This window comes from Cordyceps militaris, assembly GCF_000225605.1.
Source record: "Cordyceps militaris CM01 unplaced genomic scaffold CCM_S00002, whole genome shotgun sequence".
NCBI classification, from domain to species: Eukaryota; Fungi; Ascomycota; class Sordariomycetes; order Hypocreales; family Cordycipitaceae; genus Cordyceps; species Cordyceps militaris.
This window is the reverse complement of record NW_006271970.1, coordinates 1,430,952-1,446,669: the sequence shown is the minus strand read 5'-3', so window position 1 is coordinate 1,446,669 and position 15,718 is coordinate 1,430,952. Positions and strand designations below refer to the sequence as shown.

Here is a 15,718-nt window from a genome sequence, read left to right as displayed (position 1 = left end):
CGTACAAGGACACCCCAGTACGGTCGCAAACCACATTCCCGGATGGCAGCGGTTGTGCCCTTGTGGCCCGTTTTCAGGCGGGTCAAGCATCCTGGCCTCACCAGACCTCTGGCTGGCTCGCTTTCTTGACAAGGATGCCATGGATCATGGAGGCATGTGCCGTCGCCTGCCTCGCAGTCGCCCGTCGCCACAAATGAGATCTGTCACTTCTGGCCCAAATACTTTGTGCTGCAAAGCCTGCAAGTGCCCTGTGAAGGCGCTCGCTGGCTTTGGGCCCGACCCAGCCCCCCCCGGCAAATCTGCCAATACAGCCGCTCGAGGCACAAGCGATTTGCTTTTTGTACGGATAATTGCAACGGCTGCTCCGTAATGACTTCTGCTAACAACAGCTCCCTTGGACCATTCCTGTACCATTCCAACGCGGCTGACGACGGAACACGACTGCTGTCGCCTCCCAATCCATGCTCCTGCTGACGACGGACAGCTTGTCTTTTGCACTGGATCGAGCCCTGGTCTCCATCAGGCTTTGTCGTCATTCTCCTCCTCGGGCAACCGTCTACTTGGGCAGCTTCCTTTGGTGCAGCATTGTCCTGGCGCAGCATCGACCAGCTACTTGTCCTGTCACCACATCGACCAGCTCCTTGTCCTAGCACAGCGACCAGCTACTTGTCCTGGCACAACGATCAGCGTCTTGTCCCAACAACACAGCATCGACCAGCTGCTAATACTTGGTCCTCCCACTCCTATGAAACGAGTGGCTCGCCCATCTGCTTGCCGTTCATACTCATGATCCCATGCTTTCTTGGGAACCCTCAGCCGCGTCCGCCTTTCCCGCCGTCCCGCCACGACGGCGGCCACCTGTCTCACAACCTACGACGCCTCCAACAACCGCGTGTTGCCCGACCAGTACAATTGCTGCATTCGGTGGACCAGCACGTTACTCTTTACGCAATCACTTGACTGTTTGACTACCAGAGACATCTATTTCCCCGAAATCTGTGAGACGCACGCTAGACAACGGCTTCCAAACCCTGTCTCTCTTGTGGCTCATCACCGTCTCAGCCATTCGCAAACTCGGTGACGCCTCACGCGCCTTGCCAGGGAGTGGCCCGCTCCCGTCTGCCGTTCATTACCTTCATGTATGTCTTGTTGTGCGCATTATTAGGAATCCACCTCTGCCTGCACACTCGCACCTTCATCCTTTTTTCCCGCACTGGTCCACCGGCCTTTGCGAGTTGTTGCAGGCTCGAATTTGCTTTTGCTGCCGACTGGGGCTCCTTCCTCACAACGCCCGTTCGTTACTCGCTGAACCCAGACCAACTCCCCGCACGACCCTGCTCAAGACTCCCACCGCATCCTCGCCCGACGTTGGTGATTCGCAGATCAGAATTTGCATATAATTGCATCGAGCCCTCGTCTCTTGGACTCTGCCACATCTCGTATCTGCATACCAAAGCGCGAGTCAACTTCATGTCTGCATGCAACCGTCGACGCTTTACCCGTCTACAACGCTGCCTCGACACCTTCAAAGCCGACAACAGCACTACTACTGGCTACAGCTGTTTGTGAGGACTTGCAGTTCTCTCCGATACAAATCTCCAGTTTCCCTCTATATGAATAGCGGGGAAGCGCATCGTCGTGTGCTGTAGATTTTCACGCGTGTGATTCTGCCCATGGGAAGCAATGCAGCCTCACTCGCACAATGACCGGCCACACGACCGACGACAACCTCCCCATTTTTCGTCATCTTCAACACCATCAAATCAACAGCGCCCAGTGCTTCCGCCTCCAGATAGCCTCCTAGCAGGCGCACCGAGATATTCTTCCTCCATGCATGGCCTGCCGCAGGACCAGCGTCATCATGAAGCTCGCGGTGGGATGCATCCCATGGCGCCGCCGACTGGATCGGCATATCGCGTTCAACACCCAGGACATGGCCAAGATCAATTTCACCAACAATATGCTCCCCAGACTCTTCATACACATCACCAAAGGCCGTATGGTGGACCGGAGTCGCATGGACAGCAGCACTTCTCCAGGCCCCCCGAACACCAAGCCAACATACCGCAGCAGACAGCCCACAAAACAAGGTCGTCTTGGGTACCAAATCTCCTTGGGCCAGATCGCGAGCCTCACATAGACGCCATGATGTTCAGCCTTGAGGTGCGCCAACAGCCACGAGCAGCTCGCGCCTGCGGCTTTGGAGACCGGGACAGACGAGTCATCGACCCGCCGCCAATAGTGCAGCTCAAAGTTGACGGACCCAGTCTGTCCGAGGAAGAGAGGCGAACATATCTACGATATCCAAACTATGTGATGAACTGCTCCATCTGGGATGAATCAGGGTTTCGAGATGCGTCGTACATGCCTGACGAGTACAATCATCAACGCCGGCTCATGGGCTCATTGGTGGGGACGCCGTTTGTCGGGGATGATGATCGAGGTGAAGAAGGTTGTTTCTTTTGCTTTTCTGATCTCTCTTGTCGAACGCCCGGCGCATTTCGATTGAAGTTTACGCTCATCATGATTGATCCCGCCCGCGCCGCCGTTCTCCGACATTTCCCAATTCTCACCGAAATCAAAACGGATATATTCCAAGTTTTTAGCGCGAAAGAGTTCCCAGGAATGGTTGCGAGTAGCTCTCTCGCCAAGAAACTCAAGGAACAGGGATGCATCATATCGATCAAAAAGGGCAACGATAGAGGAAGGCCGCGGGGGGGAGACGGCCGATCAGACGACGAGGATGAATGAATGAAAACAGTACTCTGATAGGCTGAAGAGGGGGAAAGGCATCTCGGCGTTTATTGACCGATGGTATAATTTTTATGGGATTCAAAGAGACGGGGGGGGCAATGGTAACGATATAATATGGCAGCAGCATGCTGGGGTTGGCGTGGAGGGCGGTTTGTGATATTTTTGGGCACTCGGAATTCTTGTTCTCATTCTTTCTACTTTATCTATATACCCTATTACAGACTCAGCTTGACTAAGATGGGAGAAGCATCACTGCTCCGCATATCTAGCTCATATACATTGAATGGACTTTTCGTCGCAACATGCACTCGATCCTGGGGGGCTTATCCAAGTGCCAGAGGTCTTGATGCTGCACTTTTTTTTGGGCGTAAGTGCTGCACATTGCTGATCCCTTGGTGGAGGAGGGATGGGAGGGATGACCACGGGAAGGCCGCCGATGCTTCCCGATGAAAAGGCGGGATATAATTGAGGGCCTCGGTATACCTGTAGCTATTAATATGCATTACAGTATATGCCGATCTCGTACAGGTGGCGTATAATTTGGATCTCTTCTGCACAGCTACCCTGTTCAAGTGGCGAGCGGGTATATCTCGTGTAAAGAGATATAGTGCAGACTAGCTGTCAGCTTAATAGTACGTGAATATATTTTTCTACGGTTCGGTGGTTTGGCGCCTCGACTGCTGCTTGGTGCTTTGATGGTCGATTCGGCAAAGCCTGGGCAGAGTGTGCGCTGGTTGTTGGAGGTGGAGGTGAAGCAAAATGCGACTACAGGAGAAGAGTGACACATACGGTCAAAGCGATGCAGACACGGCTACCAGGTTGCCGTGCTTGGGTAAGAAAATGACGAGTGCGTGATACTGGGAGGGAGCATGGTCGGGGATCGAAGTACGTCACCAGGAAACGTGCACAGTGTGATGTCTGCGTGGCAAGATACTCGGGATACTCACTGTCGGTACCGGGACGCGGGACAACCACCAGAAGGATACAAACATGGGGATTTCCTCGCCAAGATGATCTATCGACTCTGTACTGGTCGGAGTATTGGATTACAGCTGCGGAACTGGCTCAAGTGTGTGACGTCGCTGGTAGTGTTGGACAGGCACTCATGCAGCTTGGAGCGAAGTATTTGTTTGGGGAAGCACCTTGCACTACAATGTGTAGCATAGCACGGAGTAAGGACAGCAGCCAAGAGTGCGAATTAACGTGATCGAGAGTATTCGATACCGATGATCATCTCTGGTGGATGCAATGACGAGAAGCTGCACGGGCATGCAGTGGTATGTTGTTGTTTGTTTGGGTTGGCGATATGCTCGGGCAGGAAGACTTTTGGTAGTTGGGATGCAGCGGCTATTGATTGGAGGAGCAGGCGAAGACGAAGGAGCTGAAATGTGTGAGAGGTGTCAAGTGTTTCAAACAAACAAGAAGCGGCGAGTTGGGAGCAACATGGTGGTGGGTGTCGCAGTGGCGCGTAGTGGTACGTGCAAGACCATCTGTAATAGGGAGGCAAGGAGGTTATCGGTAATCCGTAGATAGGGAGGGATGTGACGGCTGTGACGAGCAAGGCAGGAAAGAGGAATAATGCCGCAGTATTTATTTGACCAGGTGCATTCATTTCCACATTTGCGCGTTGCACAATGAAAGACATGGGCTGAGCGAGCTCACCAGGAAATGTGGAAAAGAGAGGGAGGCGAGGCGTGGAGTGATGAGTTGATGAGGGATGCAGATGAGGCGCTGTATGGTTTCATGTTGTAGCGAAGATATATTGACGTGGAAAGAACAAAGAAAACGGGCTGGTGGTGGTGATGACAGCGTAACACAACGAGGTCCAAGAGCGAAGCAAGCCCGCCACGCAGCCTGAATTGGGGGGCAGCTGTGCTGTGAGGATCCGGGCTGCCGGGGCCGAGAGCAGCGAAGGCCTTTTTATTCATGAATCTACCAGGGTATTTGAATCATGACAGCGGACACGGACATCAGAAGCCAACAATGCCGATAGTTAGCAGGGGGCAAACAATGGGAGGGAAACAATGGAACAAGCAAGGGGCAGGGGGGGATTTCGTTTTTTTTCTCTTCCATTTTTCTGGCCCTGGGCACAAACCCAAAAACAGCCACCAACAATTCCAGAGCCACAGTTAGCGTGTTTCATGGGCACCATTACCCAACCGTCTGGTGTGGCTCGCCCAAGAAGAGGAAGAAGACGGCGGAATTGGGGCCATGGATAAGGAAGGGCCAGAAAGGGCCAGTCAGACGAGAGGAAAAAACCAAGATGACCCCCATACTTGGATCATATGTCGATTTAGCGTTTGCTTATGCAGTGTTCAGGAACGCATAATGCATAACATGTCATCTTGGCTAGCGGATCTGTCCAAGACAGCCTGGACAGGAGAGACAGGGTGAGAATTTTTTATTTCGGTTTTCAGCTGTCCTCCGGAGTTACAGAGTGATGAAATGCAAGCCAATCCCATTCAGCTCGTAGTATCTTTGGGGCTTGGCTACAATTCCGCTGTCGTGTAATTTGTAGTAGGACAGCCATGTTATGTCCTCGCCCGACCCCTGGAAGGTTTTTTTTGGCGCTGGGCCGGATCAGTGGGCCAGCTGTGGGCGGCAACCCTTGTTTCAGATCGGGTCTTTCTTTTTTGTCTTGACGAGTTCCGAGTTCGAGATGGATTATTATTATATTAGTTGGATTAAACTATTTTGTTATTTTGTTTCTCTCAACTCGCTAGGTTGAATTGTCAGTGGACTCGCTCCATGTACTCGTACGTGCGGCATAAAGTGGCTTTCCACCGACAACCGAACAACCACCTGTCAAAAGGCGGTGCGGAAATCTGCCGCAGCACCTGACGCCAGGTACCAGGCACCATCTCGGCGCGATGAGGCTAGATTCCGGTTAGTCTTGGGCTCTGCAAGTCAGCAGCATCGTCGCACCATGGCCCTGCCCCTGGACCGACCGTCCATGGTGGCCCTAGTGCGTTGAACTGGTCGACCAATCAGGATGCCAATGTGCCTCGTTGGCGATTGCAAGAACAAGAACAAGGGATGAGGAGAATGGACGAGAAGAGCGAGAAGAGGGCTTTGCGTGGGCGAGCCCGTGCATGTCCCCACGAGAGCGCGCGTGTGCGACCAACCCAGTACATACCTACCTACTGTAGGAGTGGTGCCCTTGAACAGCACACATATTCATGCACAGGAAACGAAACAAACGGAGCAAAAGAGGGCCTTGCTTGCTCCTCCACGATGGGCATTGATGAAATTCGTCCAGTCCCGAGTTGGCTTGTCTCGAATAAATGTCCCCCCCCCCTCTCATCATCGATGGATCGTCGTTGACCGCGACGGAATCGTTACCCTGTAAAAAATGGAACGAGACGAGGCTTGATAGTTACTATGAAAAGAGTTGTTTGCAGCGCCCGGCGCCAAAATAATCATACTAGGTAGGTATGTACCCAGCAAGTTTGAGTATCAAGGACCAAACACAACCCCGACTGCAATATCGGCAGCCCGCAGTCTTGATGGGCAGCTCTCCGTCGAGAGGAAAAAGGAAATATACTAGAATTACCAGAATAAAAGCTGCAGCATTCTCCGATTCTTAAACACACCAGTCACCCAAAAAGTCACCCCTGCATCTCGTGTCAGTGTTCTGCAGCTTGCTTGCATCCATTCATTCACAGCTCACAGCCAACCCGCTCTAGCCTCTGAGCAGCCCTCTGAGCCGCCTCCTTCCCCCACCAGCCACTGCGCGCGGTTCCCTTTTTTAATACTCACCTCCCCCCCTCCCAATCACGGTCTTTTTCTTTTTTTTCTTCTTCTTGACTTTTCCTTCAACCGTTTCTTCGTTGCATTTCTTTCCTTCCCTCACCACCCTCCTTTCCGTGACAAGCTGCTGGACACTTACCCTCCTTTTTTTGCCTCTTCCCCTCGACTCTTTTCCAAGCAGCCAACTCGCTGTTTGTTACTCTCCTTTCTGCGTCACCCCTCGCACGCCAGTCCGTGTGATTCGTCCTCGCCCAGCTTCTTCTCTTCTTCTCGATAGACTTACCGCTTGCTATCTTTCTCTCTTGTCATTCTTCCTTTTTTGATGCTCCGGTAACACCAACCTATCCTCCCGAAACCCTTGTCTCCCGACTCACACGTCCAACAACTCTCGCATTTCTGCTCTGCCACTCTCGAATATCAGTCACAATGAAGTTCACCACCGTCGCCGCTTTGACGTCTCTCCTGAGCGTCACCGCCGCCGCCAAGGACAAGCGTACCTTTGCTGTCCTCCACTTCACCAACAAGCAGCTCACCATTGCTCGCGCCGATCCCATTGTTACCCCCGGCAAACCCTCGTCTCACGTTCACCATGTTCTCGGCGGAAGCGGCTTTGGTCTTTCATCCACTGGAGAGGATCTCAAAAACTCAAAGTGCAGTACTGCAAAGGTCAAGGGCGACAACTCCAACTACTGGTTCCCCTCGCTCTACTTCAAGGACCCCAAATCCGGCAATCTCGAGTCCGTCGAGCTCTTCTACGCCAATGTCTACTACTTCTTCGAAGCCACCAACGACGATATCAAGGCGTTCCCCATGGGCCTGCAGATGTTCACTGGCGATCCCACTACCCGCTCACCTCCCACGGCCGGCGCCAAATCAAACTTTGACCCTTCCAAGGGCCCCGTCAACGGTATCAAGTGGACCTGCCCTCGCAAGGACCTAGACCGACCTGGCTGGCCCGTCAACTCCAAGGGCCTCATGGCCGGCATGCAGGACCCCCAAAACAAGGGAGAGGGTGTCGGCTTCCCTGATGTCGAATGCGACGGCTATGCCTCGCCCCTCCGTGCCGATGTTCACTTCCCCTCTTGTTACAACCCTCAGGCCGGCCTGACCGACTACAAGAACAACATGGCCTGGCCCCAGGACAACAACGGCAAGGCTGACTGCCCCAAGGGTTGGATTCACGTCCCTCACATCTTCTTTGAGGCGTACTGGAACACACCTGCTTTCTCTGGACGCTGGGAGCAGGGCAAGGGCCAGCAGCCTTTTGTCCTTGCCAACGGTGATACCACCGGTTACAGCCTGCACGCCGACTTCATGTCCGGCTGGGATGAGCCCCTTCTTCAGCACATCATCGACACTTGTGATACTGGCACCTCTGGTATGGAAAACTGCGCCGGCCTCTTTTACGGTCAGAACAAGGATGAGTGCACCATTGAGTCGCCCGTCGCTGAAACGGTCGTTGGCACCATGCCTAACCTGCCTGGAAACAACCCCCTTACTGGATGGTCGTATGGCGCCGGCGATGGTGGTCAGTCTCCCCAGCCTAGCCAAGGCCAGTCTTCCAGCGCCGCTGCTGGTCCCAGCAGCAGCGCGTCTTCTGCCCCTGCCTCTTCGGCCCCTGCCTCTTCTGCTCCTGCTTCCTCTGCTCCTGCTTCCTCTGCTCCTGCCTCTTCGGCCCCCGCCTCTTCGGCCCCCGCTTCCTCTGCTACCGAGCCCCCTAAGACTTCTGAGGCAACTCCCAAGCCCACTTCCCCCTCCGAGTCTGGCTCTCCTATCAAGTCGAGTGCGTCGTCTCAAACCAGCGGTGCCCCTTCGCCCACCCTCTCCGGCGCACCTGTTAGCTCTGACCAGTGCAAGCCCGCGACTGTACACACCATTTACAGGACTGTCACCGTCACCGGCAGCGCCCCTGCCAGCACCAGCACCAGCGGCGCTGGCGCTGATGTTGGCGGCTTCAAGTATGCTGGCTGCTTCAAGGACACTTCGAACCGCGCGCTCAATGGCAAGGTTCGCCCTAACATCGGCAGCATGAGCAATGAGAAGTGCGTCGCTGAGTGCAAGAAGCTTGGCTTCTCCGCCGCCGGTACCGAGTACGGTGGTCAGTGCTACTGTGGCAACGAGCTCGAGAGCTCGGAGCGCCTCGAAGAGTCCGCTTGCAACGCCGCCTGTGAGGACAATGCCTCGTCCATGTGCGGTGGCAGCTGGGCTTTGTCTGTCTACAGCGAGACTGGTGAGGTCAGCATGAAGAACTCCCAGCGCCGCCGCCACATGCACGATCACATGAAGCGCCGCTCTGGCCGTTTCTAAACGAGAACGTGTTCATTGGCTACAGTACGGCAATGACATGTGTTGTGACACATCTCTGATCTTCATCTTGGATATTGATTTATTGTGGATTTGGGCAATAAATACAAAATTGGATTCTCGATTGCTCATTGGAGCAATGGCACGTACAATTTTGAAGGTTCAAAAATTTGACGTTCGCATTGTACTATGACACTTATGACTTATTCTTCTGCGTCACTTGGGTTGTTGACCCAAGCTAAGACGAGCTCTCTGGGCATTTTTGGACACAAGATTTTTAGCATGGCATTGTATGGGGGCCATTGGCGGGTATATAGAAGATTTAGCAATTGCACTTTTTCCCGCATTTATCAGATGTGTTATGCCATGTAGTTTATCTTGGTGAAGGACGGTTGTGACTTACACGGCTGCTGCCCGGTGCGGTGTGGGGCCAGCACGGCTAATTGCATTCATTAAGTTTTCAGTGCCTGGTGCTACTGACACTCATTTCATCCATTGTCATCGCCTGTGCACCTCACCTTGTTACCGCTTCACTGCTCCTCGTCGATTTTTCTTAGGGCAGTAGTCAGCTGTGCAATGTCCCTCTACCACGAAGCCGCCGAGATACTGGTTGCCTCCTCCACCGAGGGCGGCAGTCTCAAGTCGAGGATTTTCGGGCGCCGCAACATCAAGTCAACACCGGGCCAACTTTACGCTCTCGTATTTGAAACCTCTAAATGGAGTCTGGTGCTGAAAGAAGTCATTGATGCCTCGGAAATCTTATCAATAGAGAAAAAAGTAAGAATTCTCCCGCTAGAACAACCTTTCGCGGATCAGCGGCAAAGAAGACTGTCGGCTAATTTTCTTGAAGCTCACACCCATTCTTTCGCTTCTGCTGGCGCATGACTTGTTATTAGCAAAGGGCGGCGTTGCTCTTCCCAAAACTCATGGTCTGAGAGTAACTATTGAGAAGCACAAGGCGCGATTGACGTCAGAACTCACACGCGCGAGGCTGCGTCGCAAGGCGCCAACGATGGAGGCTCTCAAGGAGCAGGTTGATCGCGCGGCCGCCGGTGAGGAGGCGCAGATTCCGCGCTGGGTTCGCATTAACAGCATTAAAACCACGATAGAGGACCAGCTCAAGACCACCTTCAAGGGCTACGACCAAGTGACCACTATTCAGGAGGTTCTCGCGCCGTCTACGACGCCCACGGGTGTCAAGCAACGCCGGATCCTCATCGACCCGCACATTCCCAATCTCGTGGCCATTACGCACGGCATTGACTTGTCGAAGACGGAAGCTTACCTATCCGGCAAAATCATCTTCCAAGACAAGGCCTCCTGCTTTCCTGCCTACCTCCTCGATCCGCTCCCCGAGGATGGTGACATCGTAGATGGCTGTGCAGCACCGGGCAACAAGACGACGCACTTGGCCGCTATTTGCCATGCCAGGAGGCCCGATTTTGAGACGTCAGATGCCCAAAAGATTTTTGCGTTTGAAAAGGACAAGCGTCGCTCGCAGACCCTGACGAAAATGGTCAAGATTGCCGGTTCCCAGGGCTGGACGAGGGTTGGCTTTGGGCAGGACTTTTGCCAGGTCGACCCGACGGGGACGCAGTTTGCCAAGGTAGGTGCGCTTCTATTGGATCCGAGTTGCTCGGGTAGCGGTATCGTGGGCCGCGACACCATGCCGGAGCTGCATGTACCAGAGGCGTCACCGGCCTTGGCATCCGGCAAGATGGACAAAGCGAAGGGGAAGGCGACTGATGGAAAGGAGGAATTGAGCAAAAAGAGAAAATTGGACGACATAGAAGCCCACCAGAACAGCGTCATGATTGATGATGAAGGCAACGAAACAGTTGTCGACTCTGAAAAGGACCTCGAGGCACGACTACAGGCTCTTTCTGGATTTCAGCTCAAGATTCTATTGCATGCGCTCACATTCCCGGCCGCAAAAAAGGTGACATATTCGACCTGCTCGATACACTCGCAGGAAAACGAAGACGTGGTCATGAAGGTGCTCGGATCCGACCTTGCCCAGAGACGCGGTTGGCGCATCATGAGGCGCTCCGAGCAAATACGGGGCATGCGCGATTGGCCGGTGCGCGGACTTAGCGAGAGCTGCGGCGGGGATTCCGAAGTGGCCGATGCCTGTATTCGCTCCTACAAGGGCGACGGACACGGCGTCATGGGCTTCTTTGTGGCCGGGTTCGTGAGGGATGGCAGCCAAGACGAGGAGACGGACCCGGATGGGCCGTACCTGAGGGACGAGAGCGGCCTGATTATGCGGGACATGACTGGGATGCCGTACCTGAAAAAGACGGGCAGGCCGGTCGCGTTGCTACCGAGGGACGAGAGCGAAGCGGAAGACGAGGATGAAGATGAGGATGACGACGAAGATGAAGATGAGGATGAAGACGAGGAGGAGGAGGCGGCCGAGATGGACCCGGACGAGTCGTATGTGAGGGACAAGGCGGGCCGGATTCTTCGGGACGATGATGGGATGCCGTTTTTGAAGAGAAAAAGTCAGCCGGGGGATCTGGTGGTGGTGAGGGAAACTGATGAGGAGGATGAGGATAGCGGAGAGGACGAGGATGAGGAGGAGGAGAGCCAGGATACTGATAGTAGCAGGGATGGTGGGGAGCATGATGATGATAAAGACGGAAATGAGGACACAGAAGACTGGAGTGGATTCGATGATTAATTCTACGGACTACAACATGTAAAGACTTGCATTTCGGGTTCAGCGAGCACATAATGGATGATTTCGTGGTCAACCTTGCTGTTCACATCTTTGTCGCGTGAGCGGACGGCACGGTGCAACCACAACCTGAAATAAAACACATAAAGCGTGGAGGAAAGTCGATACTCTGCTATCGCACGCAGTACGTATTTTTACCATTTTATTTTCCTTTGTTGCTTAAAGTGCATCTGCTCACGGTGTTGGCGCGGCAAAACATCGGGCCCCGCGGTGACGATGGCACGGCGGCCCACTCACAGTGGATTACGGCACATGTGTCCTGCCAGGTCCGGATCTGCCATCATCCATCATCAACTTTCAAACAACATTATTGCCCACCGCGGCTCTATGTGACGCCGACGAGAACATTGCGGCACGATGCGCCGAGCGAATCTATTATTATTGGCGGTATCCAGTCTCTGCGAAGCCAAGCCTCATAGTTTTAGCATCCATGAGGATGTCCTGGCGCATCCAGAGGTATGTCCAGCTGTGGGCCAGTCCAGCGGCAACAACGACCATATCAAGGGATCGGGTGGCGCACTAACAAATGTCTTGTTGCAACGATTTAGTTTGAAGTCGTCTTTGGGAAAACTGTAATTTCCGAAAACGACGCGAACTTGCTCGTCCAACACTCGGCTCAACATACAGAAAAGTCGCAACCGACCTCGGCCGCCAGCGGGCACGGCAAGGACGATGACGAGCCACCACTATACACATACGAAATGATCAACATGGGAGACTACCGAGCAATCTGCTCAATACCCGTCATTGAGCCCTCGCCGGCCGAGAACAAGACGGCGACGGAGCTGGCCAAGGCAGAGGAGGCACGCGAGGAAAGCCGTGCCGTAGCTAGTGGATGGGAGCTCATCGCTGACCTCGAGGAAACATGCCTATACTACGTCTCAGGGTGGTGGAGCTACTCGTTTTGCAGAAATACGGAGATTGTGCAGTACCACGCGCTGGCGAGCAGTCCTAAGGGCCAGCCGCCGAAGCGCGACCTGCACTCACCAGAGTACGTGCTTGGCAGGGTGCCCAGGATACCATCACAGTCGCGGAGCACGGACCAGGCTACCATGGACAGCGAGATGGACCTGATCCCGGCCGAGATTCAAGAAAAAGGCAAGCAGAGGTTCTTGGTGCAGAAGCTCGAGGGCGGCACGATCTGCGACCTAACGGAACGAGAGCGCACGATTGAGGTTCAATACCACTGCGTTCCCGGACTCCAGGCTGATAAGATCAGCTGGATCAAGGAGGTGACAATTTGCGCCTACGTCATGGTGGTTGATACCCCGCGACTATGCAATGACGCTGCGTTTTTGCCTCCCGAGCCGACGCAAGCCAATACCATCACCTGCAACTTGGTGTCTGACGAACCATCGCTCTTGTTGGATTCGAACTCGGATATTCCTGAGACTCTAGAAGACAATGACAAGGAGGAGACTGGCGAACCTGTCGGAGGCGCAGAAGCTGTCGCGGCGGCAGCGGCCACGGCACTGAAGGAGCTTTTGCGAGACACAGGGGGCAAATTCAAGGGCAAGCGAGCTGTAGTCGGTGATATCACGGTTGGTTCGCGCAGCATATTGTCGGTGGGAGACGAGGCAGGCCGAGCGCCTTTTAAGCTAACGCCACCACGAAGCTTCATGACGACGGGTCTTGCGCAGGAGCCCAAGCTGCAGGTCATTGTCGCTCAGGGCGCCAGCGTCCAAGACGGCGGCGCGGTGGAGTCGCTGTCGCGCGAGGAGCTAAAGAAGCTGGAAATTGATCCGGAAACAGTCAAGGACATGGCTGCGCAGGTTCAGAAGCTGGCGGGTGACAACGGGTGGAGGCTGGAGGTGTCCGAGTCCGGTCTGGCAGGCGTGCGCGAGCTCAAGGGCTACATTGACGAAGACGGGGACGGAGATGAGGCGGTGGAGAAGAAGGCGAAGATGCAAGCGAAGCAGAAACGGACCACGAGTAAGGAAAAGGCCAAGAAGGAGAAGAAGACGCAAGTCAAGGGCGACGGGCACAATAGGCCTGCACCTCTGACACAAGAGGTAGAAGAAGCAGGAGGAGAGGTCCCCAACGAAGATATTGGGGAGGAGGAAGGCAGCCAGGAGATATTCTACAGAGATGAGCTCTAGTACGCCAAGTATTACAAGTATATCCGCTGGACTGGCAGACTCGTGGCGTTGTTCAGCCTTATACGTTCTTTTCTTATTGCCCTGCGACTTGTCCTGCAACTGTTTGGAGTACAAATTCTAGTACAAATTAGACTGTAATGGTAGCAAAACACGATGGTATCTGTAATAAAGAGGAGTTTCTCCATTCATCAACAAGCTCCAGTCCTTTTTTAATAATTATGAGTGGAATTTGGTGGCGGGCGGCGGGGCGGGTTTCTTCCCCGGAAAGATGAAACGGGCCGTGATTGGGTCCCGTGTCGGCGGTGCGGGTGGAGATGCACGGCATTGGCCAGAGTTGTGTGTGGCTGAATGATTGCTTTTTTTTTTTTTCATTTCAAGGGAAAAGGGAAGAGGCGGGTTGAGGATTGTGGTGCTGTGGGAAACTGATGCTGGTGCTGAAGCTGTGGTTGAGAAATACAACGTTGCCGTCGTATCCAGATGCCATAGGTACGTAGGTACTGTGGGACGAGGACGCTTTGACAGACTGGGATACAGACGTTGGCTGACTCGAAAATAGTTGCATGCACAGTCCTGGTTGAGAGACGGCACGGACAGAAAATTGATTAGAGAGCTTCTTGCTCAAAGGGTGTCTATATGTCAAGTCAAGCCAAAGTTGTAATGTGGATAGCACATCAGGTCAGCAGCTCTGTTGGCACTGTAACTAAATTGAAATATGCAGTGCAAAGTAAAGTTTAGTAGTAGTAACCAACCCCTGATGACCCATTCATTATTGGTGCAACCTTGATTGGCAGCATCTTCCATTGCCGCAGTTGCCGCGGCATCGATTCGAGGAACGGCGTTTGACATGAAACGAAGAATCATCTTGAAAACTCACTATAGACTTACCCAAGCATATTAATTTAGAAGAGTTCATGATACATAATCCACTATAGCGCTTGTAAAGTGTTGTGGGGTGCGGGGTTATATCTAGGTAGTTGAGTCGTCGCGATTTTATGAATCGTCGATACACTGAAGGATCGAATCCCCGAGCTTCGAGCAACAGCTCATCGACAGCCCAGGAACTTTTGGTTTGGAGAACCCAGAAATGGATGCAAAGCTGGACATCGCAGCTTCTTTGAATACGCTTTCAATGCGTCGGAGTCGAGGAAGCTGCTGGAAGCGCAGGACCATACCATGTGCAAAAGAACCACCGCCTCGTTCTTGAAAACATATGAGGACCTGGGTCCAAACATGGCAGCGGTGCGGTTGTGGCCGACGTTTATTCCTAGCGTTGGCCTTGACTCGGAGACATCTGACGAGTCCGGTCATGGTGTGCTCGAGATGGTTCAATTTTCAGTGGCAGGCATCGAGAGAGGGGAGCTCTGGACCATGGACCGCTTCGTGGACCTGATCTTGGGAGAGATTCCCCGACTACGGGACCACGTGCATGGCTATGGCCGAGGCTTCATGGAAAAGGGTCACCACAGCCATGCAGAGCGATGGAAAGACGACGTGGAGGTAGCCACTAGAGACGTTGTTGGTCAACTGAGGCGTACTCGGTAGTCGACTGAGAAACAAATGACGACTGGGGTTGCGCTAACTCATGATTTTCAGATACTGATAAGCTGCGGTGGCGTATTTTGATTTTTGTCAATAAGTGATTCCTGAAACAGGGTGAATGGGAGAGGCAAGGATATGACAACGGGCCATGGCACTAGTGGTGAAAAGGTTGAATGCGAATAGAGGAGGCCGAAGCAGCAGAGAGCAGGTTGAAAAGAAAGAATCAAATACTAAGGGATGATTATATACAAGATGTGGTTAGCACTCTCGAGTTAGCACTCTCGACATGTTTGGCTGACCGCCAGATTGACGAGTTTTCGTTGACGCCAACTACAGGTAGGTAATGTCTGAGATGTACCTAATGTACGGATGACTCCAGTTACAGTGGTTGCAGAAGCCGAGAAGCCATCGGCGAGGAGCCCCGGTCAGGCTGGACAGCGCCAGTATTCCAGGCCCTCTTTATTTTTAGTGCCCAAGCACCTGGGTCGACTTTGTGCCTGGCAAGTTGGCTGGGACTGCTGGGTCCCCACTA

The 15,718-nt window shown here is 53.5% G+C and overlaps 4 protein-coding genes across 4 annotated transcripts; all 4 read left to right on the top strand.

Moving 5' to 3' along the window:
- Window positions 1-1,830: 1,830 nt before the first annotated feature.
- CCM_02384 (VosA) lies at window positions 1,831-2,751 on the top strand (the record flags this gene model as incomplete). Its single annotated transcript, XM_006667536.1, has 1 exon — window positions 1,831-2,751. The coding sequence occupies one exon, from the start codon at window positions 1,831-1,833 to the stop codon at window positions 2,749-2,751; it is 921 nt and encodes a 306-aa protein (XP_006667599.1).
- A 4,179-nt stretch (window positions 2,752-6,930) lies between these two features.
- CCM_02383 (WSC domain protein) lies at window positions 6,931-8,811 on the top strand (the record flags this gene model as incomplete). The annotated part of the gene is made up of 1 exon (XM_006667535.1): window positions 6,931-8,811. The coding sequence occupies one exon, from the start codon at window positions 6,931-6,933 to the stop codon at window positions 8,809-8,811; it is 1,881 nt and encodes a 626-aa protein (XP_006667598.1).
- Window positions 8,812-9,384: 573 nt separating this feature from the next.
- Window positions 9,385-11,491, top strand: CCM_02382 (NOL1/NOP2/Sun domain family; the record flags this gene model as incomplete). The annotated part of the gene is made up of 2 exons (XM_006667534.1): window positions 9,385-9,585; window positions 9,659-11,491. The coding sequence occupies 2 exons, from the start codon at window positions 9,385-9,387 to the stop codon at window positions 11,489-11,491; spliced, it is 2,034 nt and encodes a 677-aa protein (XP_006667597.1).
- A 414-nt stretch (window positions 11,492-11,905) lies between these two features.
- On the top strand, window positions 11,906-15,189 carry CCM_02381 (misfolded glycoproteins degradation protein Yos9, putative; the record flags this gene model as incomplete). Its single annotated transcript, XM_006667533.1, has 3 exons — window positions 11,906-12,004; window positions 12,097-13,646; window positions 14,757-15,189. The coding sequence occupies 3 exons, from the start codon at window positions 11,906-11,908 to the stop codon at window positions 15,187-15,189; spliced, it is 2,082 nt and encodes a 693-aa protein (XP_006667596.1).
- Between the last annotated feature and the right edge of the window lie 529 nt (window positions 15,190-15,718).